Consider the following 26,710-nt stretch of genomic DNA (forward strand, 5'->3'; position numbering starts at 1 on the left):
TCACCTTCCGTTCATTGCTTTTCCCCTGGTTGCGCTGATTCCAGATGTGTTTTCATATTTAAGCATCTAACCAATCACATTTCAGCCATTATTTGTTGCCAGGGTCAGAAATCTGCCTTGAGGTCTTCACAATCAGTTCTGCGGCCTCTGCTTCATGAAACAAGTTTCAATAAAGCTGTTGCTTTCGTGTTTCCTGTTGCCATCGTGGCGGAGTGCTAACAAGTCTGAATATGTCAGTTAAGGGGTCTTGCCTGGGATGGCGGACCAGTGGAGAAGCACTATACAATTTCGTCATACGCAGCTGAGGGTATGATGACTATTAGGCTTTTTGTCAAGTCAATGATGACGACAATGCCTATGTCTGATATGCTTTCACCAATCAGATTTTGAATTTGCTATCCCCTTATGGAATGTTAGAGAAAAGAGCTTGCTGGGAATACCACGGATAAATAATTCAGTTGAAGGTTGGCACCGCACATTTCAATGTAGAATGTCAGTCGTCCATCCAAATTTATGTGGTCTTATACAAACTCAAATTAGAGCAAAATGACTGGGAAATAACAATACTATGTATTATGCCCAATACTATGTATTATGCCCAATACTATGTATTATGCCCAATACTATGTATTATGCCCAAAGAAACCAAAAAGACATACGCAGCTGTTAATGAGTGCTCTCATTCATAGGCAGCAGCCGATGTGTTAAATGATTGCTCTTATTAATATTTTGACATTAGATATTTAGATATTAAACTCTTATTAAACTCATCCAGGGGCCAACATCTTTCGACGAAACGTCCGGTCACGAACATGCTCTGAAATGCCAGAGCAGAATAGCCTTAATTTTAAAATAAAACAAATTCAACTTATTTTTTCTTCGAAAGTGACAACTATTGGAGTAAAATTAGCCATCAAAAGATCAAGATATTTTGACATTAAAAGTGATATGGCTGCCACAACCTTTTAACTTCTAGTAAGAAAAATATATCTATAATTAAAGGGCATTAGGTTCTAATTAAGATAGCCTTATTTTCTTTTTTCAAATAGAATAATTTGATATTTTGCATTTTCAAGCATATTAACTTATGACATTGACCTAAATGATGTGCTTTTGATTCATACAGTACCTCAGAAATACCACTTGTGACAATTGTTCTTAAGATTTTCCCTTCAAAGTTACACATTTGTACTCCCTCTTAAAACCATTTATATGGACGGAAAATTGGGAACCAGAGGCGTGGCTTATATGTCAGAAATTGTAAAATTCTGAAACTTTTATGCAATTTTCAATGCTTATGTGAGTAAATACAGTATTTATCAAGCAATTAAATTGAATTTTAAAAATCCTAAAATATTTTCCAAAAGGAAAACACCGTGAAAACATGTACGCTTTTGGATTAGGAGCTGCTAACCCTTAACCAAATCATTGAACGCGTCCTCTTTCAATTGTTACAAGCCTGAACAAAGCACTTCCTTCCCAACAGCCTCCTCTTTTGGTCACATGAGCCTTCTTTCATGTCCTTACGTCATTTCTAAGCTCAAAATTGTACTACAAATCAATCAATCAAAAGCCTTTATAATCATTAAACAACAGCTGTGTATAGGGAAATTGGTGGGGCTTTTCCACAAAGTGCATGTTTCCCAGTAAAAGCATAAATAAGTAATTTAAAAAGGCACGTAGGGTAATCAAGATAATTCTAAAATACAGTGTTCCCCCGCTACTTCGCGGTTCAGCTATCGCGGACTCTGAGCTTTGCAGATTTTTTTCGGAAAAAAATACAAATATTACATTGAAACAACATTTTACAGTTTTTTTGTTATAACAGGAATTTCACTCTCTCTACCCGTATTCTATATGGTGTACTGTTTACAGGGGGGTAAAAAAATTGAATTAAATTCAAATTAAGCCTTTTTGAAGGGGAATCCCTACTTCGCGGGAATGCACTTATCGCGGGTGGTCCCAGTCCCCATTAACCGCGATAAGTGAGGGAACACTGGATTGCACATTCTAAGATATTGAAAGTTTGTTGCACAGAAGTGATTGTGTGTTGTGCTCGTGCAAGTTCAGAGCCCTGATGACTCTGGGGAAAAAACGGTCCCTGAGTCTATTTGTCTGTGTTTTGCAAGACCTGAAGTGTCTGCCATACACACATACACACACACATACACACACCCATACACACACATACACACACCCATACACACTCACACACACCCATACACTCACATACACACATTATGAAGTATGAATGTATTTTATGCTTATTATTATGTCTTTTGGTTTATATAGTGTAGTCCAGGGGTGGCCAACCCGCGGCTCGCGAGCCGTATGCGGCTCTTTGCCCGGTTTCATGCGGCTCTTACGTCCATATCAAAGTTTGTATTTGTGTTTTATTTGCGTGTGCGCTTCGCTTGAGTTCAATACGGTATTTTCGTCAAATGCGCATGTGCTTGGGATGAAAACACCTCAAAGTTTCCCAGTAGGAGCAAGGTCATTTGAGTAAACGTTTTTAACAGAGTGGGAGAGCTCCCCTGAACCAGAAGCGACAATGAACGGCGTCGCGCACACAAAAAGTATCCCAAAGATCGAGCGTCGGCTGAAAAAGCCACACCCCCTGCGAGGCAGACCAAGGCGAGAGTGCTCAGCCGGGAGCAGCCAATAGGAGAGCGAGGTGTACACCCACGTGGTGGGCGCGCTAGTTAAAAGCCATTCATAATAAATGACAGCTCACAAGGAGCGAATGTTGCGCAAAAATAGGCTCTGATTTTATGACAGAAGTCCCACTAAGTAACATGCATAGTAAAAGAAAAACGCTATTGTAAATTATTATATTTTTGTTTGTGGACTTGGTTGAACTGAGAGTTTGTCTGTGTGAGACAGTGCACACAATGTTCATTGTTGATAATGACTGGCCTGTGCTGTTAGTACTGTAGGAGTCAATTTATGTCATTACTATTCTGGTGTGTGACATTTACAATAAATCTGTGTGATGTGGCTCTTTGCGGTAACACGGTAAAAAATGTGGCTCTTGGTCTCTGACTGGTTGGCCACCCCTGGTGTAGTCACTAGAATAGAATTTTGCATGACCCAGTGGAAACTTCCATCATGACACCTTTTAGTGAAGGGGGTGTCATCTATCACGACACTCCCATTTCTTTGTCTACTTCTTCCCGCCTTAAGTTTGTACCTAGGTCACATGGCCCTTTGTTAATAAAACCAGCTCAACTGTTGGAGGGAGGCAGGGATTTGAACTGGTCAGGCAGGGAGATGGACTCATCTCCAAGCGCCGGCTACTCCCGACCCCTCCCTCAGCTGAAGTCTTTGAAAATCTCATCAAGCCGACTCTGCATGTGCAACCTCTGATCCGAAGTTATTGAATGTATATGGTTCTAAACCTGACACACATATACACATACACACACATACACACACACAAGTAGGCTGAAACATTAGCTGAGTTGCGACTGATGTTTTGTCAGTCCGAGTGCGTATAAAAGGAACATTTAATATGGGAGTGATGGAGGAGCTCTGGAGCTAACAGTGGGCACCAGACTCAGGGCACTGAAAGTGATTTTGTTCAACGCAAGGTGGGTCAAGTTCGTAGTTTATGGTACTGTACTGTGTTTTTTTTCATAGTTTCGAAGCAACATAGGTCACTATTGTACTTTGCCTCCCTGACTACGCCTCTGCGTTTAATGAGTACCCGTAAAATTGTCTTAAAGTTGTTGAATTTTATAATTTTTCTACTTTGAGACGCCCCTGATTTACAATTTTCACCTCCACATTCATGGTTTTAATAGAATAATCAAAATGATTGTCTGCTGTATTTGCACATTCCGAAAAGGTGTTGACTGCACGTAGCCTGTTACTATTGGTTGCCAGATTTGGCTCGTGGAAGGGGACCAACACAATCTACTAGGATGTGTTCAAAGGGCTCCCCCATTATGGGTATTGGACGTAAAGGAGCAGGTGAGATTGTTTTATCAGGCTTGACAGTCATTTGACACAGGTCACAAGTGTGGCAAAACGTGAACACATCTCTTTCTTAAGGCCTGGCCAAGAGAAATGCTTGGGTAGGCACAAATAGGTTTTAGTAACTCCTAAATGACCAGCCCAGAAATTGCCATGGGCCAAAGACAGTACTGACTGGCGAAATGGTTTGGGCACTACTATTTGACAGGCCTCGTCACCCTCCTTCTGCATGAGCAGTCCATCATTAACATAATAAGCTGTCGGCATGGTCTTCTCAACTTCGGGTGGTACAGTATATTCAAAACCCTTGTTTAGGGTACTATCCTCAATCTGAGCACCGAGTAGAGCGTCACGAGTCATATGAACTCCCTTTTCAGAGGCTAGAGCCGCAGCGGACTGTGTTATGAAGTTACCAGCCTTATCAAACAACTCAGGTGGAAACATGGTGTCTGATAAATCTACTTCTTGTTTTTTTTCGAACCTGCGCCAGACTCACCAGAAAAAGGTAGGATACCAGACAACATCAGAGACTGATTCGCGCCGGTGGTAGTATTATACGGGCCGAGCGAGCTTGTCGTAAATCTGAAGGGAGAGTGACACAACCACTATACAAATAGGGCCTGTACCCCTTATCGACTACGTCCTTCGAGTCACCTGACGATTTAACATCAGAAACTGTAGACTGCCGATTCAGAGTCTGAACCATTCCTGTCTCTTTCACGTTCAAATATTTCACCTGGTCCTTTTTCTGATGTTTTTTTCCAAGAAATACAATCCATTCTAAGATTCCCAATTCGATGGCAAAAATTACACTTGCGTGTCTCACGCTCCGTGACAGAGTTTGTCCGCCACGAGGGCATTACTGTCCGACCAAGAATTTCAGCCCTACCCGGATTTGAGTTAGTAGAGCCCTGGTTATCAGATCGAGTAGACCCAAACAAGCTTTTGTGCGTCAGCAAGTAGTTACCTGTGAGAACGGTGGCTTCTGACATCATTTTAAACTTGCGCTTGTTTAAGTGGGCTACTATGCGGTCTGGTAAACAATTTTTAAATTCCTCAATTAGTAACTCGGTAAGTGTTTCAAAAGGGGAAGCTTTGCTTATGTTGTACCCGTGATTTTCCACGGGGTGGTGGTATTTCGCCTTTAAAAGACGGGTGAAATAATCAGACAGGTCCTTTGTTGTATTTCGAACCAACTTAGAGAAATGTCTGAATAGCCCGTTATTATACTATGCCAAGGTCTATGACCATTGGTTAATCATTACGTCATCGCCCCGTGTTTAACGCATGCTAGCGGCATGAGTCCCTTTTTAACTTAACGCCTGCACTCATGTATAACATCAACTACTTCACCCTGTCACACTCTCCCCCACAAAAACAAATGTCGTCCCGACATTAATATGCTCCCAAACATTTCCACTTTGGTGAGCCGATGCTCATTACAGTCCAGGCGGCACGGGCCACAGTTCAAATATAATCCACAACTCGTACGGTCCACGTTTTACTGGATGGCACAGTAATCACAGTCCATAACAGTCCATAACAGTCCATAACAGTCCATGACAGTCCATGACAGTCCATGACAGTCCATGACAGTCCATGACAGTCCATGACCGCATCATGCACGTCGTCCTTGTAGGTTCAAGCTTGTTGGAGTCCAAACAAAAAAGGTGGCTGCAGGTAATATGGATGCAGGTGTACTAACCAAGGGCCCACTCCTGGTGCAGGGTAAACAGTTAGCCGCTCCTGCGGTGACTGTGTACTATAACAGGAGGGGATTCCAAGATGGTCATAGGTCGTACGTCGTGGTGGGTGTCTCTCCCTTCTCGGCCGTTCATCAGTCAGCGCCTCAGGTTCCGTCACGGCGGTTGGCGGGAAAGTCTCTGATAACTGTTCAGCACTAGGACCTTCAAGAGGAGGGTTTGCTCCCTCACCAGGCAGGTCCTCCAACTGATGGTCCTCTTCTACTTGTACTGGTCCGGAAGCAGGGCCCCTCACTTCGTGTGTCTGGTCCACAGGCAGTGGCCTGTGCTCCGGCTCCATCTCTTGGGTACCTCTCTCATTTAGCTGGCGTAGCTCATAGTGGAAGTCATCTTCGTCATCGCTTTCTTCGTCTGACTCCTGATGAGATGCCGGCTGCTGTTTCTTTCTCGGCGTCCTCGTGCCGATTTTCCCTTCTTCTGGTGTTATCTCAACGGGCAAATGGTCACAAGACATTAATAGATTTCTGTGCAGAATTCTGGAACGATCTTTACCTCTTTCTGGCCTAACTTCATAAATTGGTAGGTCAGATCCCATTTGCTTCACCACTGTGTGAACTGTATCTTCCCAGAAGTCACGGAGCTTCCCAGGTCCTCCTCTTGGTGTCAGGTTTTTTATTAGGACGCGTTCTCCTGGTTGTAGCACAGAACTCCTTACTTTAGTGTCATAGTGCTTTTTACCTTTTTCTGCCGCTTTCCGTGCGTTCTCGGTGGCAATGGTGTACGCCTCCTCCATCCCTCTTCTCAATTTCTCCACATAGTCCTGCTGTCCATCTGCATCGGACCTGTTGCACAGTCCAAAGAGCATGTCCACTGGAAGCCTCGGCGAACTCCCGAACAGTAGATAAAATGGTGAATAACCTGTCACATCATAATGGGTACAGTTGTTAACATGCACAAGTTTATTCGAAGGCTCCTTCCAATTCGATTTCTGTATCTCCGTCGGTTCTGGTTCAGTTTCATTTGTCCTGTTGCCAGTGGATTTAAGATTTGAAGAGGAGCTCATTTCTTTTGCGTTCAGAGGTTTAGCTTGTACGTTTCTTGATGTCCGAATGTCTGGTTTTGGTTTGACCTCTGGGAATCTACTCGTCTTGGTCTGTTGAGTAGGAATTGATTCACTAGATTTTTGACATTCAAGGGGAGACTTGTCAGTATCTCTACCATATTGGGTCAAAGCTCTTGTTGATTCTATCTTTAACCTCTCATTCGCCTGTTCTTGTTCCCTTTCTTTCAAGAATGTAACTTTTTCCAGCTTCAGTAATTCAAGCTCCTCTTTCAGTACTTCCTCCCTCTGGAGAGATGCCATATTCTCTCTTTCTGTTGCTTGCTTGGTCTGAAAAAGTTTCTCCTTCTCCGCAACAAGCATGTCTACCTGTTTCTCCAGAGCCTTTTGCTCTTCTTGTAGAATTCTAATCTCATCAGTTTTCTGCTGCTCGGCTTGTTCAAACTGAAGTTCAAGATGGTCAATCTTTTTCTGAAAGGCTTCTCTCTGTTGCGATATGTCCTCTTCCAGTCTTTTGATGATGTGATCTTTAGAATGAACGATTTCATCAGTATGCAAGTTTTCTAGCGCCAAGAGTTTTTTCTGTCGGGCTATTTCCTCTTCATAAGATGAAAGCTTCAATTCTTTTGCTTCCACATCTGCTGCTGCCTTTGCTAAACAGCCGACTGTTTTGTCAAGCTGGTCCTTCAATTCTATAATTTCGTACCGCTGATTTTCTATAGCTTCATTTCTCGCAGAGAGCTGCTCCAACAAATCTCTTCTTTGCTTAGCTTGTTCTTGTTTCATGGCTTCAAGGTCCCTCTTGAGAATTTTTTCGCGCTCAAGAGAGGCCAAGTGTTCACTATTTATTGCCTGCTTTGCCCCAAAAAGTCTCTGCCACCCCAGTCTTCTGTCTTCATACAACATCCTTATCCCCTCTTTTAATTTTAACAACTCAGACATACCTTTGTCCTCGTCTTTGAGTTCGTTCCTTTCCAGGTGGTTAGCGATGTGACCCAACAATTTGAATTCTGATATGCGTTTCGTTTTCCCTATGTTAAGGAAATCACATATTTCTAACAGGTCATTAACTGTTAGCTTGTACAACATTTCTTCTACCTCTATGCGTACTTGCTCCCGTTCCATTTCCATTTTCTCAACACGGTAGGAGTTTGGTTTATGATGCAAAAGTGTGAGCACTGAACTGGCACGTTTTTACCGTCTCTCTGATGATCTCTACTTGCCTCAGATGACGAGTACTCTGCCAACTTCACGTACCTTTTCACCACAACGCCTCTCCTCACTGTCTTGTTCCTGGATGTGGTTGGTTCTGCTGGCTCAGCATTCAGTAGTCAGGTTGTGAATACTGGTCATCTAAGCAGCAATCCCAGCGGTGCCTCCAAAAATGTTGTACCCGTGATTTTCCACGGGGTGGGAGTATTTCGCCTTTAAAAGACGGGTGAAATAATCAGACAGGTCCTTTGTTGTATTTCAAACCAACTTTAGTTATATCAAAGCAATTCACACAAAACATAATATACAATAACACTCAAATATATACATAGTAACATATTAACAACCCGTTATAATCCAAAGCAATGTACTTGCTGCATAAACGATTATAACTTATGAGTATTGTAACTTGTTACCTTTTGTTCCGGCCGTCATATACTGCATACTTATTATGCTATCCTTATAACGGCGGCCGAAAGTAGCCTGCTGTAAACAATGCACCCGAGACTCGCACATTCACGCACACACATAAAAAAAGTAAACAACCAGCGGCCGAAGGTAGCTCGCTTTAAACAATACCCGAGACTCGCACATTTACTCGCACACATGAAAAAGTAAATAACCAGCGGCCGAAGGTAGCTTGCTGTAAACAATACCCGAGACTCGCACATTTACGCGCACACATAAAAAAGTAAACAAGCATCACTAAGCATTACGTTCTTTCTCACACGCTACTATTGCCTCTTGCACATCTCACACTCAATCGTTATTCAAAACAAAGCAACATACCTTTAAAAGACGGGTGAAATAATCAGACAGGTCCTTTGTTGTATTTCAAACCAACTTAGAGAAATGTCTGAATAGCCCGTTATTATACTATACCAAGGTCTATGACCATTGGTTAATCACTGCGTGACTTGCGCGTGCCCATTACGTCATCGCCGTGTGTTTAACGCATGCTAAGCGGCATGAGTCCCTTTTTAACTTAACACCTGCACTCATGTATAACATCAACTACTTCACCCTGTCACATATATATGTATATCTGTATATATGTATATATGTGTATATGTGTATATGTGTATATGTGTATATGTGTATATGTGTATATGTGTATATGTGTATATGTGTATATGTGTATATGTGTATATGTGTATATGTGTATATGTGTATATGTGTATATGTATATGTATATGTATATGTATATATATATATATATATATATATATATATATATATATATATATATATATATATATATATATATATATATATATATATATATATATATATATATATATATATATATATATATATCAGCAACACAGTTACATATTTATATATTTATTTATGTATTTATTTATTAACTTACTATTAAGTACCTATTTGTGTATAATGCCTTTCCTATTCCTGCATCCTCACCCTCTTCCTATTGCAACAAAGAAATTTCCCGATTACGGGATGAATAAAGTTATCCCATCCAATCCAATTATAAATGTGTACGCTTTGCCTTATTTTGTATATTAAACATTACATATATGAACACTTTGCTTTTTAGGAATGTTAGGTTCATCATTATTATAAATGTGTACGCTTTGCCTTATTTTGTATATTAAACATTACATAAATGAACGCTTTGCATTTTAATACATCTCTTGCAAAAGAAGTGCTCGCTCCAAAGTTAACCAAAACACCTTTGGAGGTCACTTCTCCTTCACACCTGGCCTCTCGAGACTATGGTTAAACAACAAGCTCTTGGGAACTGTGGATTTGTTTTTGGAAACGTGGCTTCTCAAGATGGTCCGCATTAACTCTCTCTCTCGGGGAAGATTCGACAGACCTTCAATAGTTTTGAGAACTGAGGCTAATTGTTATGACTCTGAATAATGTTTAGGTTTCTGTTATGCATGTTGTTTAAATCTTATGAATATATTAGCAAAAGGGACACCGGGGTCTTCAGAATCATCTGTCCGGAGGCGCGTGTGGATGAATTCTCTTCTTGCAAGAATAAAAGGATATGATCTCAGATGCCTCCATTATTGAAAGTTGAACTTGGAAATACCAATTGGTAAATCTATCAAACCCCCATAAAGGCCAGGCAAAATTGGTGAACTCACCATTGTGACAACATCAAATCTCACAAATTTCATGAACACCCACCAATTTGAGGCCCATTGATGATACCCTAGACTAGAGGTGCCCAAACTATTTCAGAAAGAGCCGTGGTAGGTGCGGGTTTTCATTCCAACCTTTAAAAGGAAACCTTTCCACCAATCTGGTATTCTACCAGAGCAATCAGTGGATTGCAGTCAGGTGCTTCCTTTCTCATCAGGAACCTCATTGGTTAAACTGTTTGTGTTGCATTGGTTGGAACAAAAACCTGCACCGACAGTAGCCCTCGAGGACCGGTTTGGTGACCTGTGCCCTAACACCCTCTTTCTTTGTAGTAAATGACCTCTGCTGGCCCCTCAACTCGTGACACAATCATTTTTAAGAATGCTGATGGCAACCTTATATAAATTTTATATTTTGTATGAGCTCAATAGTTATGTAGTAGTAATGTGTGATAGTTTATTTTTAAATACTCAAGATACACATACAAGATTACTACCTTCCGTTAGTGTGTATAAATAAGTGATAATGGGAATTTAAAAGCCTTTCTTAGATGTACTCATTTATAAATTCAAATTTTTCACAGGGTAACAACATCGTTTATTTTAGCCAAATCCCAAAAATTATTAATTTGAGTTTACAGGACCTTTCAAGAGTAGTAGTTAGCGTGTCGGCCTAACAATGGGGGACCTGGATTCAAATCCAGGTCGGTCCACCTGTGTGAAGTTTAAATGTTCTCACTCGGCCTGCGTGGGTTTTCTCCCGGTACTGCGGTTTCCTACCACATTCGAAAGACATGGCTGGTAGGCTGATTGGACACTAAATTGCCCCTAAGTATGTGTGTGAGGGTGAATGCTTGTTCGTCTCCTTGTGCCCTGCGATTGGCTGGCCACCAATTCAGGGTGTCTGTCCCCTGCCTCTGGCCCGAAGTCAGTCGGGATAGGCTCCAGCACCCCCCGTAACCCTAGTGAGGTTAAAGCGGTTCAGGAAATGAGATGAGGACCTTTAAAGAGTAATAATATATTTGAGCAGTTGAGTCTCTCCATTTGCTGTTCACGTGTTGTCACTTGTTGCTAGGCACTATTCATAGAAACTTAATAAAAGTATGTTAACAGGGAATAAAAAGGCATTGATATAAATTTCTACACATAACGTTGTTCTTGACAAAAAATGACAAAAAACAGTTCAGTCACTGTTTGAAAAGTGCTACGGAGAGGGAGGATCTGCTTCTGCATAGTCAGCCGGGCGGGTCTCGCCATGCCTCCTGGTGAACTCCTCGGCATTCTTCAGAAACTGTGTTCGGTTTTCCGTGTACTCATTGGCCAGCTCAGCCCGCAAGGGACGCTCAGGCTGCGGCACATTCACCAGCGAGATCAGACACTGGATGACTGCAAACAAACGCAACCAGACTGTACTTGCATCACCTAGTGGACTGGAGGGCAGGAGATAAGTACACTTAACGTCAGAACGAAAAAAACTAAAGTTATTGACGTTCATCTGACCTTGTAAAGTTCTCGTGGCAGGCTTCCAGTTCTCCACGCTGATGATGCCCAAGCATACGTGACCCTTTTCATCCACGTTGGGATGGTAGATCTTAGTCATGAAGGTGATTCTTGGGGGCTTGAAGGGGTACTCGCTGGGGAAGTTGATTGCCACCCGGAAAGCTCCTTTATCATATGGGGGGCTTTCCTTGCCAGGCAGTTAAACAAGTTGAACAAATATTTAAAAATAATAAAAAAGTAGACTTACAGGAACAATGAGACCCTGCCAGACCAAAATGTTGGATTCATCAACTTCAATGTTCCGGAATTCTCTAAATCCTGATTGGCGGATTTCCTCCAGCTCCTGAAAAGATGACTTTGAAAGGTGAGTGACCTAGTTTAAGGGAACAAACCAATGAAGCCTCCCCATCCCCCTCAACTCCAAATAAATGTTGACGACGTTAAAATTTAGTAAAAAGTCAACTAACCAACGTAAGATTTGTCTTTACATTTCATTCTTTTAAATATACAACTACTAAACTTTCCACTTATCCCACACTGTCTTTTAAATCACCCTCTCCTATTTCAGCCACTTTCCTCCCTCACTACATCCATGTATCTTTTTTAGATGTCTCCAATGCCAGCCTTATTTGAGCTGTGGTACACTTTTAACATTGAAGAAAATCTCAAGGCTCATTAAATGATTAAAAACCATACAAATGCAACGTGGCACATATTTACACACAGGCACGCACACACACACACACACACACACACACACACACACACACACACACAGGTCTAAAATTGAGTACAATCTGGCGGACAACCACGGATATTACGTGCCCCATAATAACGGCCGTGGGGGAACTATTTCAGCAGTGCAGTGTACATTTTCATATGCTTTATTTATTTTGAGACATTAATACATAATTACTTATAATGTTCTCTCATTTTTGTGTTTCCTCACATTTCATACAAAATTGGGACAGTTTGACCGAATTTAAGGGGTCTTAGTTGTGTGAGGACTGTGGAACGAATTAGAGAATTTAAGTGTATTTAAGAAATTTTAAAGTTAGGAAAAAAGTTCTGTAACCAATTAATTTCGTAAGCAGAGGTAAGACCAACTGGACTCATATCTAGGGGAAGGTCCCTTGTGAATAAAGAGAATCTACCATTGAAGCTTGAATAATGTCTTGTCTGTCTCTTACAAAATCCTTCAGTGCAAAAATAAGACCACTATAACAATTACAATTCTGATATTTTCAAGTCGATACTCATAAAATACTTACTACTCGATACAATTTTCGATACTGATAAAATGTTCACATGCAAGTACTCAAAATGTATACACAATTAACCACAAAATCAATGAAAGTCAATCAAAACTCATAGAAAATATTAAAAATAAACATTGTGCTTTTGTCTGCCATTTACAAAATATTCATCAATGAGTACTTCAACATGTTAAATTGGTGGTTGTATAAAACAAATGTATAAACTGTATTTTATAGATTATTGTTATTTTACCTTGGATAATCTTCTTGTTGAAATCATTTTAATAGTTGAGTTGTCTTCTGTGTCTATGACGTTCGCATTGTGAATCATGAAGAAAAACAACTTTTATGCATTGACCATGTAAAAAACGTCATAAAGTTGTTATACAATTTTTAATGCTTAAAAATAAACTATCTTAAAGAATAATATTTACTGGTTGAAAACCAATTATCACAAGTTTATTTGCATGAATAAATAATTTAAATTGTAATGAGATAATTGGTATAGCTCACCATTTAAAAACCTGTATCGATGCCAGATCTCGTCGATCAGTTGTTTTCCGTTCCAAAATCACTTTGACGGCCGTTAATCTGCATTACAGCTATTTGGACTCATAAACAAAACCTGGGCAAAGTTATATTTGCCTAGGTGCGAGTTTAACCTTATCCAAACCGAGCCGCCAGGCAGATCCACAGGTCTAGCCAAGATCTTACTACACTTGTAGCATCAAATCCAAGCGACGGAACAACAACTAATGTAGGCGTCGTTCAATCTTCTCGCGATGCTGATGATGACGCGGGACGGCATGATGACAGTTGAGATCGACGTCACCAGTGCGACAGTCAAACCCACCAGGTAAAACAACAAACAAACAAACAATTCGTGGCCAGTCCTGTAGCTAGCCATTTTGGCGAATTAGGCCAGCACAAAGAGCGAATACTAACGATCAACATTTGCATTTTATTGGGCGCCACCTAAGCGAAAAACTTGTGCTGGGCTTCGTCGCCGTTTTAGGAATATTTGTTTGGACGAATCATGCGCTTTCTAACGAACTGGCTGGTTGACAGCACCCTTTAGCATTACATGTGGTAAGTAGTTAACTAACAAATCAGTCTATTTTTGACAAATTAGGCTTATGTCGGATTGAAGAGGTTTCTCTTTTTGAATGCAAGTATATGCGCCCAAATAGAACCGAAAACTCAAGTATGACTGTTGTTGGTGTTTTTTTCTTTGCTCTGAAAGATTTTTTTGACAGAACACAGACTAGACACGGATCAGTTTTCATTGGTCACTTCGCAATGGTTTATTTGGGTAAAATGCACCCTCGTTTTATCTGACTCCGATATTTAAATTCCTTCAGTGGGCGTTAAACTAAACATTTCTTGAGGTTTAAGATTCTCAAGATTTAACACCTTTCTTTCAACTAAAGAAACAGGATGTCTAGACAGGCCAGGAATTATCAAATTAGTAAAAGCTTCACAACTGCCAGAACACAGCTAAATTGTTTATACATCGAATACTTAAACAATTGCACTAAAATCGGGTAAAAAGCCCCCTTCCTCGCAGCATTTATTGATTAAATACAAATACTGTAGCTTTTCAGACACTACAATCGTGCCAAGGGGGTGATTTCCCCGGGAAAAGACAGCGATGGACGTCAATGGCTAAACGGCAAAAAATGTACTAAAATTGGGTAAAATCCACTTCCTAGCAGCATTTAGTGATTAAATACAACCACTGGAACTTTTCAGATATCAGAACCGGGCCGACAATTGAAATAATATTTAGGAATATAGCCATATTTTACTCACCAAAAATCCTTTTTAACTGTACACAATATCCATCCTCCTTTCTTTCTTCCTTCTTTTCTATCGTCATCAAAGCTAATGCTAAAAGTCGAGCCTGTCCTATCGTATTTCTGCATTGTCCGTCTTGAAAATGGCTTTAAATGGAGACAACAATATATTTGCTTGTGCAGCTAGCTCCAGATAAAGTTTGGTAGCTGTGGCTACTTACTAGTCAACATCGTTGGTGAAAGCCATGACATATCCCTACGCCTGCAAGAAGGCAATGATGTATCCCTACGCCTGCGACAAGCCATTGTGGTGTTGCCAACTCAAAGTCTGATTGTTAAAGCAACAGTCTTAACGATGCCTGTTTAATGCAGCAGAGCTTGCAAAACTCATTATGAAAGCCTTGAGGCAGATTCCTGACCCTGGCAACAAATAATGGCTGAAATGTGATTGGTTAAATGCTACAATATGAAAACACACATCTGGGAGCAGTGCAACCAGGGGTAAAAGCAATAAAAGGAAGCTAACAGTCAATTTGGAATTATTTAATAAGTATTGATGGACAAAATATGATATATGATTCAGATATTTCTTAGGCCAGCAGAGAAGGCCTTGAAGGCCTGATGGGCCGCCACTGCTTTACACGCTACCTGATCATGGTAACAAAAAACTAGGAAGAAATTATAAGAATTAATTCCTCTTCGACCAGATAGTCCTCTTTCAAATTCTTCTTCCTCTGCGATCTCAGTGTTGATCCATCAACAATAGAAGTCCACATTTACACCAAATCAGGCAGGATCATCCATAGCAAGCAATTGAGTAGCAGAAGCATTTGAGTTATTAATACTGTTAGGCGGCTAGTTTTAGCACCTGACTCCAATTCCTTAACTCTGTCTTATCCCGTCTAACAATGGAGCGTGTTCAGCATCGGAGGAGACAGACCATGCCAGAGCGAGTTGTTCCACGGATAATTTATTCCTAACAAATTGATCTCTTGAGAGCTCTGGGTCCCTTTCCTAAGTAATAAGTGTTTTTCTTATAGTAGTCATTATCATTGATCTTAACTGATGCCAGATTTTTTTCGTTCTTTTGTGACCTCCTGGATGAATCGTCGCTGCACTCATGGAGTGATTTTAGCTTGCTGACCACTCTGGGTATTCCCACTGTTCCCAGTATGTGCATAATGGCTCTGACAGTGGTTATCTGGACTCCCAAAGCATTGGAAATGTATTTGTTAAAGAAGACCAAAAACCCCGGATCACCAAATAGACACAGGCACTCTTCAAATGCTGTAATACCGCCTTCAGGTCAGGGGACAAGGTACAATACAGCCCTGCCAGAGCAGAGCTGAAGAGAGGCATTAAAAAGGCCAAGGCAGCATATACAAGGAAAATTGAGGAGCACTTCACAGGAAATAACCCAATATGACTCCACTGTGGTCGGACTCATTTAAGGAAGGGATGAGTCGGCTTACAGAGATGAGGTCAACGAACTGTCTTCGTGGTGCTCGGTGAACAATCTCAATCTGAACACCACAAAAACTAAAGAAATAATCCTGGATTTTCGCAAACACAGCATAGATCTGGCCCCACTCCTCATAAATGGAGTATGTGTAGTTAGGGTCCACCCCTTTAAATTCATGGGGGTCCACGTCACAGATAAGTTCTCCTGTTCTACAAACACCACTTCTTGAATTTCTTTGGAAGATGGCATGATGCTCGGATCTTGTAGCCTACTTCACTTTATCTGACACATTCTATTTAACTGTTTTCTAGATTCAGCACAAGGTGGTAATCACGTGTGGGTATGACCAAAGAAATTGACTCAGCTTTCTTATTAATATGTGATTTAATAAAGGAGGGCAATTACTTTTTCACAGATATCCAGACAAGTTGGTACTTTTTTTCTGCCTTAGTAAATAGAATCAACATTTTGAAATACATTTTTTTTCTTTCTTTGGGTTGTCTTTGTGTCATATGAAAATTGAATATATTTTTTCAGTGCACCCTATATTTCTCCTTTTTTGACTGTGTATTTACCAGTTATATTTTATTGTTGAATATTTGATTGAATTATGCAAAATCTTTGCTTAAAGGGTCACATAATTAGTCCATGCCGGTCAATTGCAGGGGATGAGTTGATATGCGATCAATTTCTGTTTGAATTTAAAAAAAATTGTACCTTCTTTTTCCCCCAACGTGTCGTTTGTTACAAATAATCGTTGGCATTTGACATCTAACACCATCAATGGCAGTAATTTAGCACATATTTTCAACAATTTCGGATAAATTTTTGTGGATTTGAACATTTTCTCTGCAAAAATGTTGATAGTCAGTTCTTGCAAGAAATGGGTTGAAAGTCTAACGCCTTCATTGAAAGTTAATGATTCTACAAAGACAGAGAATGAGGAAGTGGGAAATGTTTCCCTTTGTTGTTGTTTAATTGGAAAGCATTGAGTTGTTTTGTTTTCTTGTTTTCCAGGATTTAGGAGGGACAGCATGGACAGCTTTTTCAAAGCAGCTGTTTGTGACCTGGACAAAGTGCTTGATGACTTTGAGCTTAATGCAGGTGAAAGACTCGAACAAGTCATGGCATTCAATAGTGCTCTTCAACAGTTTCTAATACAGAAAATAATTTATGAGGTAGTGAGAGGAGGGCAGGAACTTTTTTGAGGGGTGGCAAATATTTTATGATGTATAGTAAATTATTATTTGGACAATAATGTGATAATCTGCAACATTTCCAATCAAGCGCCTTTCACTTAATATAATAAAAAAAATATGCCCAAATTTACTAATGATTTTTTTAACACAATGGCATATTACAATTATAATCTTTTTTACAAGTTTCAATTTAGATTCAATTGTGGTTAACAAATCAATATATTGAGCCACATTGATTAATTTTACACCCCTACTCTCCACATATGGCAGATGTGTATTGTATCTAGACATCTTAAAAAGGCACGCCGGACACAGAAACTTCCATAAATCTTATTAATATTATTATTGTATTATAAGGATGCTTTCAGATTTTGTCCAAATAAGAGGCAGTTATAAACAGCAAAGTTAAAAAATGATTTCAGTGTGCTACATGGAGGCTATCAGAAACTTTCATCTCAACATTCTTCACACAAGAATAACATGAAATTTTTCTAACATGAAGTCTTAACGTCACAATACAAAAAAGGTATAGCCCAACTGGATAGTCTTTTTCACTCGTAGAGAGACAGTAATGCAGCTCTATACAAAACAAAGACTGCTTAATTCATAACTATTCATATTAATTAATTTATTATAATAACAAACTTAGTTAAAAAATATAAATAATTCCTAATCCCTTCTGTTAGACGACTGTAGAAATGTTGGCGTGGCAGCAATTGTTTGTTCGCTCATTCTATCAGTTCGAATAGATATGTCGTCTAGTAGTGATAAAGTAACTAATGTAAAGGTGAATCTTGGCCAGAGGAATAACATTTAATTTATCAACCTAACTAGCTGCCGCATGCATTTTGAAGTACCGTATTTTCACGACTATTAAGCGAATTGTATTTTTAGCCGCAGTGTCAATAACGAGTGCTATTTCTGTATTTTACATGCACAAAGGATGCACCGTTCTTTTAGACGCAGCCAGGCATAGAACATGTATTATTTATGAATATAGAACCGTATTAGCGCTACGGAAGCAGCCCCAGACACTATTTCCGGTGCACAGTGACTGCTGGGATATATAGTCCTTTTGTCAATACACCCAGTGTGACGACTGTGATAACTTTGCACTAATAGTATCGATATGCAGGTGCTCCACTACTTACAAACGAGTTACGTTCCGAGTGATTGTTCATAAGTTGAATTTTTTCGTAAGTTGATTCAGTGCTATATTTTGTATTATAATTTATGTTTAAGGCCTATATAAGTACAGTGGTACCCCGACTTACGATCGAAATCCGTTCCGAGACTGTGATCGTATGACAAGCATATCGTAACTCAAGGGGACGTTTCCCATTGAAATGAATTGAAAACAAATTAATTCGTTCCAACCCCCTGAAAAAAACACCAAAAAAATGGATATTGGATTGGAAAATAGGTTTTATTTCTTCTAATTCGCCATATATTGACAAAGTAATAAATAGGGAGGGGTTTAATAGTTATAAAATGTGTTTAATAGATGTAAAATTAGACGCATTTTGCGGAGGGGAGAGACAATGACACACGCAGGCGGAAGTGGGGGCTGTTCGAGAGGACTTTATCCACAGCAACAACGCACTCGTAAACAAACACATTTAAATTAACATAGATAACTATATACAGACACTCAACTTTTGATGTAACTTCACACGAAACTGATTTCTAATTTTGTTTTAATCTTTTTTTTACCTTAGTTCTACAGGTTGACCCCACCCGGACGTTTTGCCGGAGTCTTCAAGCGTTGTTAGGAACTTGCCTCCCTTTTGAAATGTTTCGAAAATGACGCACACAAATATCATCACAATACGCATAATATAAGCTTTAGAATTAGCGCGCCACATCACGTGTAGGTCTCTTGAAGGCACGCGTGTTCTCCGCATTGTACACTAGTAGCGGCTTAATTTTTCAGTCACCGCTCGCATTAGCACACAACGCTAGCGTTAAGCGATCCTTGATGGGTTTTTGCCCCGGTAATGCCCCCTCCTCTGCCACGATGAATGTCTGCCTGGGCATCTTTTTCCAACAAAGACCAGTTTCATCGCAGTTGAAAACTTGCTGGGGATGTAACTTTCCTCGGCGATAATCAAGGCAAATGTCTTGATGCGTCCTTCTGCTTAAGGATGGTGGAAATGGTTGACGTATTCCTCTCGTATTGCCTAGCGAGCTCAGTAACACTTACCCCACTCATACTTTTCAATTATTTTGTGTCCATTGTCAACGTCTTTTCTTTGCAGAACTCCGCCAACCCATATACCTGCAAGTGCACCCAACACGGGGGAAAAAGCGGGCGGGGAAATGCAAAGTCTGCCCAGTGGTCGTGGAAATATTTTATACACGAAAGAGATTCTAAGAAGACAGTGCCATGGCCACCTGGCTTGGTCGCATCACAAAATTTTCTCGGGCGAATTATTCGTTCGAAATTTTCGTCGTTAGAGAAGAACGTTGTATGGCGGAGCATTCGTATCACAAGGTTCGACTGTATTTTGAAGGATTATATAAGTGCATTTGTATGTTTAAGGCTTGTATAAGTAAACAGCATTGGTTTGTACTGAAAGAAAACATTTAATTAAATGGAGAGAATACATACACTACTGTATACAGACATTAACGAGAGAGATAGAGAGAGAGATTTACTAGAAACTGGCTGAAAGAAGCTATCTAATGACGATTGCACAGTTTTCTTTTTTATCATAAATGTGGTAGCACTGTATGGCATCATTTAATTGATTTGCAACCTTTGTGCAACGTTCATTATTTGGGTCCTGCTGCTCGATCTTTCTGTTTTTAAATGGTACTGACGGTCGAACGATTCAAATTGTATTCCTGTGCAACGCTCACCACTTTCTCACGCACATCAAGCTTCTTTATTATTGCCACTTTCGTTTCAAATGAAATGGCTTGCCTCTTCCTTGCACCTCCCTCACTAGAATCCTTTCGCTTTTCACCAACCATACTGAATAATGGATGCACGAAATATTTACTGATGAAAATGAAAAAGGTTCTTTGCACACTGGACATACGTCCACGCACTTCCACACTGCAACAAACTAGGCAGAGGATGGTGGGTTCTGGGTGACCATTGGGTGTATTGACAAAAGAATTACATATCCCAGCATTCACTGCGCAGTACTTTGTCCACGGGAAAATAGTAGAGTCGGTGTACCCCATCGACTCATTTATCTTATTTTATCATGATAAGAATTTTAGTATTGATCCATATACAAAGTGCACTGGATTATAAGGCTATTTTGGAGAAAATTTAAGACCTATTTGCGCCTTATTGTTGTGAAAACACGGTATTGTTACGCAGTAAAATTTTTGTGTCATGAGAACAGTACCTTACATATTTCTCAAGACATTTGTTTGGCTTTGCAGAAGAAGCAGACTGCAAGTTAGTCTTCTGGAAGGCCTCGCCATGTGACTCTTCCCTTCTGGCCTCCTCCCTGGTCTCAGACGTGCTGCCTTCTCCTGACGTGAATTTATTTGACCTCAGTTCTATCCGGTATGCGCTCCCTGGCCCAAGCTGGGCCGAAGCAGAGCGTAAAGGGGAGGTCCAGGCTCAGCCTTTGACTGAGGACGACCTTCTCTCCTCTGCTGATCGCACTACCTCTCAAAGCTTAGCGCCCACGTGCCCTGATCAGGTGCTCGAGCCTGTTTGCGACCTTCTAAATTATACTGGTTCAGCCTTCCTGGTGCGAGCCAAAGATGCCTTCACCGAGCCGAGGGTGAGCGTGGAACGTGAGGAGGAGCCGCTACTGGTGGATTTTGGTGACCTGGAGGAGCAAGGTCCACCCTGCAAAAACTCTGACTCCTCTCAGCAGCTTGCTGGATTCTCCTTGAACCTGTTTGATGTAATTCTTCCCGCAGTTCCCACTGAAAATGAGCGAGATGAGTATGACACTCAAGATGAAGGCTATGATGAGGGGACTCAGCAAGATGATGTATTATCAGAACAGGATTGCCGATGTCAAGGCAGCCAAACCTCAAGCCCGTCCTCATGCCAAAATAAAGAAATGCCTCCAAAAGATACTGATAATGAAACTTCTGAGGGTGGCCTTCAGGTCCTGGAGCTCAAAGAACAACAAAAAAATATAGAGGAGGACCCGCCATCAGGTTTAGACACTTATTGCTTAGATGAACTCTGCAACTCAGATCCCATTATCTTAGTCCCTGCTGCAAAACTCATGTGCTCAGATCCCCCTGAGCCTAGCCCAGAGGACCCTCCCAAGTTTAGATTTGAATATCTCCCCGAGAGTGAGTGGACCCACATGCCAGTTACAGATGTAGAACTAGATGCCTTCCTAAGGGCCAGCGCTGAGGCTGAGCGGGACATAGCGATCTCTCAGGAGGACCCGCGGCAGAGAAATGAGGAGGAGCTGGCGCTCACGGTAAAGGAACTGAGGAGCTGCCCAGAAAATCTGGCTTGTCTAAAGCCTAACAGCGTAGGTTTGGGGCCGGCACGTCAGAACATCCTCTGTCAGGGAAATACCTCTGACGGTAGTAATTTCTCTATTGGCAATTCTTGGCAGTCGGAGCAAATGGTTTTCAATGGAGGGGCAAAACCTAAACTGCCGCTGGTTCCCGCTGTCCGATGTCTCTCATCAACAGAAGAGAACGAGCCACCCGCTTATTCTTTTCAACTGGACAATAACGATGAAGAGAGTCTGCAAACCAGCCATAACTTTTCTTCCATCAGTAGCCCGCCATATCCCGGGACCTCTGCGGCAGCTTTGGACCAACTCTGCAAATCGCCCACCTACACCGACAGCGCAGGCACGGAGTGGCTGGGAAGCCGGCAGCCCGCTTGGGTGCCTGACTCGGCAGCCCCCAACTGTATGAAGTGCTTGCAGAAGTTCACCTTCACCAAGAGGCGCCATCACTGTAGAGCCTGTGGGAAAGTATGTATACTGTCCATGTAATGTGAATTCCACATCATAGATTTCAGCTAGCTAGGAGTTGCAGCTGTATTATTGATGTGAACCTATGTTGTTCTTAAAATGAGCTGTTTTTACATTGAAATCACAGTAAGTTAGACAGATTAGAAAATGCAATTTTTATAGAAATTGCGTGGAGATTGTTTGCTCTCCCATGGGTCATGTCCTGCAGGGATTTCAGTCTCCCTATTAATTTTAGGGTTGTTAACATTGCCTGCCACTGCCAGGACTAGACATCCAATTAATTTTGACTGTGACGGTCAAATGGATGAATGTTTATAATTTATACGTTAAAAATAGGAAAAATCTTTTTCTTTTTTTCTTGCTTTTTTTCATTATTTTTTGCAATTGCTATCATTTCTCACTTTATTAATTATTTTGTTTTAATGATTTCTGCGGGGTTTATGTATATTCCATATTTGTCGGACCATAAGTCACACACCTGGGTGTAAAAGTTTGATTTTTTTTTTGACAATTCTTAACTTAGATAATTTTTGGATATTGAAACAAACTGTTTCCTTTTGAGGTTCTTCCCTAAGATGAATACAGTTTGTATGTAGTTTAAACCTTCGTAATTAGAGATACCACTTTATTTTCTACTTGAGTATTATTCATCGACCAAGCTAAGAAAAATATGTGGCTTAGTCTGAAAAACATTGTATACTGTTTCTCTTACAGTATCCATAGTGATTATTCAATTTCTTTATAGCCCTTAAAAAATAAAATAAAAAAGTACACCTTTCTGACCCATGTATATGTTTTGGAGAGATAGCTTATCTTAGCATCTGCTCTTAATTATAGACCCAAAGATTGAATCACAAGGAAGTGCTTTCTTTTCTGCATAGTTCCACTTATAGCCTTAAGGCAACGGATTAAGAGCATAAGGGGACTGTTTCGGATGTGCTATTGTCCCAATCCTGACACACATTTGCATACTTTTTCACTTGGCGTGTGCCTGATCATTTGTGTTGCAGGTTTACTGTGCTGTCTGCTGCAACAGGAAGTGCCAACTCAAGTACTTGGAGAAGGAGGCACGCGTTTGTGTCATCTGCTTTGACACTTTGCACAGAGGTAGGTCAAAATATCAGATAATTAAAAGTTTAACCAGTGTAGATGTCCATTCTAATTTGACTGAGACAGTTAGCAACCTTGGAAATATTCCCAGAATTGAACTGGACTTCTATCGCCGTCAATGGTAGCCAATGAGTTTGAAGTTGTTTCATATGGTTTGTACAAGCCCTTTTGATATTCCATTGATTTAATGAGTCATTATTTTTTGCAAGTTTTAGGTGTAGGAAAAGAATCAGTTTTATAAATTAAAGTTCATTTATTTCATCGCAGAGGATATTCGGTTAATTCATTTCAATGTAAAATCTGTTTATTTTGTTAGTAGAGGTAGTCTTCCCTCAATTATCGTGAGTTCACTTATCGTGAATTCACTTTTTAATTTATTTTCTGCTATTAAATTCATAAATATGTGAAAATCTACACTGAAACTCATAAGCAGAAGCCACTCTTGTTACGAGGAGAAAAAAGTTATATTAGGGGTGACCCTACTTTGTGATTTTTCGATTATGGCGGCCATGACTGGAGTACATTAACCGCGATATTTGAGGGATTACTGTACCACTCCATTTTCTCTAGATTTATAATCTTTATGAAAAATAAAGTTCATACATAATTTACTCTCGATGGCCGCACAAAATAATGTGGCTAGCCGGGCCACCAGCTTCACATATATACAGTCGTACCTTTACTTACGAAATTAATTGATTCCAGAACTTTTTTTGTACCTTGGATTTTTTTGTAAGTAGAGCAGTGTTTATATGTAAATTTTGTAATTCCTTCCACAGTCCAAAAAAAACTACTGACTAAACCCTTTAAAAAGATCAGTGTCCCACTTTTATATAAAAAACAGATAAAAATGAACAAAAATGTTGAAAAAAAAAATTTCTTAATTTAATAAAATGAATAACTGTTATGGACGCGCCGCGTAGCGTGGCGCGACCGAAGGAAAGTTTACCCAGATGTGGTGACGCCGAAGGAAAAGGAGGCCGTTCCGTTGCATTTGATTCCTTGGTTTAATTACTTGGCAAAAACGTACAGAAACAACTAACTACAACTGAAAATGAAAACATGATATCCCACGATGCAGCGTGGCGTGGCGTCAAGTGACGCGAGAATGACAACAGATAATCACGTAATTGCACACAGCTGAAAACGATAATTACATCACGCCAGGAGGGGCAAACGAGCCACTCCTGACAGTAACAAGCATGCAAAACGCTTTTTATTACTGCAGTAGTACAGTACAATAAGGAGGTACCTAACGTTAGCATACACATAAACACGTCTAAACAACTTCAAATTATGAATTTTAAAACAACTTAGTATTAAATATAACTCCAAAAGACTTGTAATTTTAAATAATGAACTCGTAGTGACAAACGGCGGTCAAAAGAAGAGTTTTTATAAGAGGATCCAAGTAAAGCAGGCTGCGTTATTACTGGGACAATTTCAAAATAAAATAGCGGATACAGTTTTCTGTTTTTACGTTTTGGAGGATTTCGTAACCTGAAAGTTTCGTGCCTAGAGGCACACAAGTAGAGTACAACTACTGTGATCCTCCACTTTGCGGCTTCACCATTTACTGCTTTCAGTACGACGTCGTGCATTTTATTCAGATAACATAAATTTCTTATCGCTCAAAGAATGACCCCGTCGAGCCTCTTCCAGTATTCTATGGATTTTGAATCAGCGTTGAAAATGCCACTTAAACGTCCTCCGTTATGTCAAAATTAACGCTGAAACTCACGAGAGGAAGATGGGAGATGAAAAATGGCAGTTAATAATGTCAGAAATTAAGAACCTAATAGCGCGTTTTGCCACCGTGGGCAGCAATAACTGAAATTAAGCGTTTACAATAATTTGTGATGAGTCTTTCATAATGTTTTTGAGGAAGTTTGGCCCACTCTTCTGTGCTGAATTGTTTCAATTCTGCAATATTAGAGGGTTTTCTAGCCCGTTTCAGATCACACTAGGGCATTTCAATAGGATTTAAATCCGGACTTTGATTTGGCCACTCCAAAACCTTTTATGTGCCATTTGATGCGTCATTTATTTCAAAATAGAGAAAATATAAACAAATAAAATTCAGGGTCGTGGGGGTGCTGGGGCTTACCCCAGAGGCGGGGGACACCCCGAATTGGTGGCCAGCAAATCGCAGGGCACAAGGATCTGGACAACTGTTCACGTTCACACTCATACCTAGCAGCAATTTAGATTGTGCAATCAGCCGACAATGCATGTCTTTAGAATGTAGGAGGAAACCAGAGTGCCTGGAGAAAACACACGCAGGCCCGTGGGAGAACATGCAAACTCCACAGAGGTGGACTGACCTGGATTTTAACCCAAGTCCCCCACTGTGAGGCCAACGCGCTACCCTCTCCGCAGCCAGGCTGTCCAACAGTTAAAACGCTAGACAACATTTATTTTGATGTTCTTGAATTAAATTCAAAAATTATCTCTGAGAAAACATGAAAAAACTATTGTGCCTGTCATTCTGCCTGTCTCTCAGGGCGTCACCATCTTACCTCAGGTCGCGATCTTAACCAGGGTGCCGCCGTCTTACCTAGTTAAACATGCTCAGACGAGCCAGACGCTAGTAGCCTTGATTTTGAAATTTTAAAAAGTCAGCTTTGATTTTTTTCACAAGTAGTAATATGAACCGTCGAAAGAATCGAGGTATTTTGAAATTAGGAGCAATATTTTGCTCCCTCAACATCTTAAACTTCAGGTAATAATATTGTAAAGAATATCGTTAAAAGCATCAGGTTCTTAAGATAGGCTTATTTCTTTTTTCAAAATGTATAATTTTATATTTATAAATTTACAAAGACAGGCATATTAAGTTCCTCATGATATTCACCCTAAATTGCCAATATGTATGGGTGTGGGTATTCATGGTTGTCCGTCTCTTTATGCCCTGCGGTCGGCTGGCAACCAAATTGGGGTGTCCCCTTCCTCTGGCTCGAAATCATTTGGGATAGGCTCCAGCATCCCCTGCAACCCTAATGATAAAAAAAGCGGTTCAGAAAATGAGATGAGACGTGTGATTATTTTTCTTAACATTTTCCCTTTAAAGTAACACAGTACTCCCCCAAAAAAAACAAATATGGAGGTGAAAATTGTGAATTAGTGGGCGGCTTATACGTGAGTAAATACGGTAAGTTCCAAGTCTTTGGACATTCTAATGGATGTTGTTTATCCTACCCATATTTTTATTTGGAATAATCCAAAGAAAAATAGACTCCAAACCTGCTCCAATTTGGCCAACCAACCCACACTCATCTGGTACGCCTCGGGATGCAAATTGCATCAATGTAAGTTGGCTCACCTTGAGAGAGGGCGGCCGCCGCACTATAACTTTGAGTTATATAATTTATGTGAACCACATCACCACCATAGGTCAAAAC

The 26,710-nt window shown here is 40.4% G+C and overlaps 3 protein-coding genes across 17 annotated transcripts in view; 1 reads left to right on the forward strand and 2 right to left on the reverse strand.

Annotated features, from left to right (window-relative positions):
• LOC144210158 (uncharacterized) overlaps window positions 1-9,200 on the reverse strand; it is a 14,354-nt gene extending 5,154 nt beyond the window's left edge. Inside the window, exon 1 of one of the 2 annotated variants that reach the window (XR_013329314.1) lies at window positions 5-5,503. Coding sequence is in view for 1 of the 2 variants with exons in the window: in XM_077736625.1 (XP_077592751.1) it covers window positions 5,681-7,869 (2,189 nt within the window). In the remaining variant the exon portion in view is untranslated. Of the gene's footprint in view, window positions 1-4; window positions 5,504-5,680 lie in introns of those variants that run through there. The other variant, XM_077736625.1, reaches the window with a different exon arrangement.
• A 1,866-nt stretch (window positions 9,201-11,066) lies between these two features.
• Window positions 11,067-13,664, reverse strand: ube2l3a (ubiquitin-conjugating enzyme E2L 3a). Of its 7 annotated transcripts, none has more exons than XM_077736647.1 (5): window positions 13,334-13,663; window positions 13,074-13,126; window positions 11,812-11,907; window positions 11,565-11,746; window positions 11,067-11,486 (listed from the first exon to the last, which is right to left on the reverse strand). In XM_077736647.1, exons 3-5 carry the CDS (start codon window positions 11,850-11,852, stop codon window positions 11,269-11,271), a joined length of 441 nt encoding a protein of 146 aa, XP_077592773.1. In that variant the 5' UTR covers window positions 11,853-11,907; window positions 13,074-13,126; window positions 13,334-13,663; the 3' UTR covers window positions 11,067-11,268. The 7 variants fall into 7 exon arrangements, with proteins under 7 accessions (XP_077592773.1, XP_077592767.1, XP_077592768.1 ...); XM_077736641.1 differs by having other exon boundaries at window positions 11,565-11,751; window positions 11,812-11,919; window positions 13,334-13,658; XM_077736642.1 differs by having other exon boundaries at window positions 11,565-11,751; window positions 13,334-13,639.
• zfyve16 (zinc finger, FYVE domain containing 16) overlaps window positions 13,353-26,710 on the forward strand; it is a 58,654-nt gene continuing 45,296 nt past the window's right edge. For 6 of the 8 annotated variants that reach the window (XR_013329313.1, XM_077736623.1, XM_077736618.1 and 3 more), the window contains exons 1-4: window positions 13,683-13,909; window positions 17,096-17,182; window positions 20,677-22,199; window positions 23,210-23,306. Coding sequence is in view for 7 of the 8 variants with exons in the window: in XM_077736623.1 (XP_077592749.1) it covers window positions 17,113-17,182; window positions 20,677-22,199; window positions 23,210-23,306 (1,690 nt within the window). In the remaining variant the exon portion in view is untranslated. The other 2 variants (XM_077736620.1, XM_077736619.1) reach the window with 2 other exon arrangements.

Source organism: Stigmatopora nigra, chromosome 17 (assembly GCF_051989575.1).
Source record: "Stigmatopora nigra isolate UIUO_SnigA chromosome 17, RoL_Snig_1.1, whole genome shotgun sequence".
Taxonomy (NCBI): Eukaryota; Metazoa; Chordata; class Actinopteri; order Syngnathiformes; family Syngnathidae; genus Stigmatopora; species Stigmatopora nigra.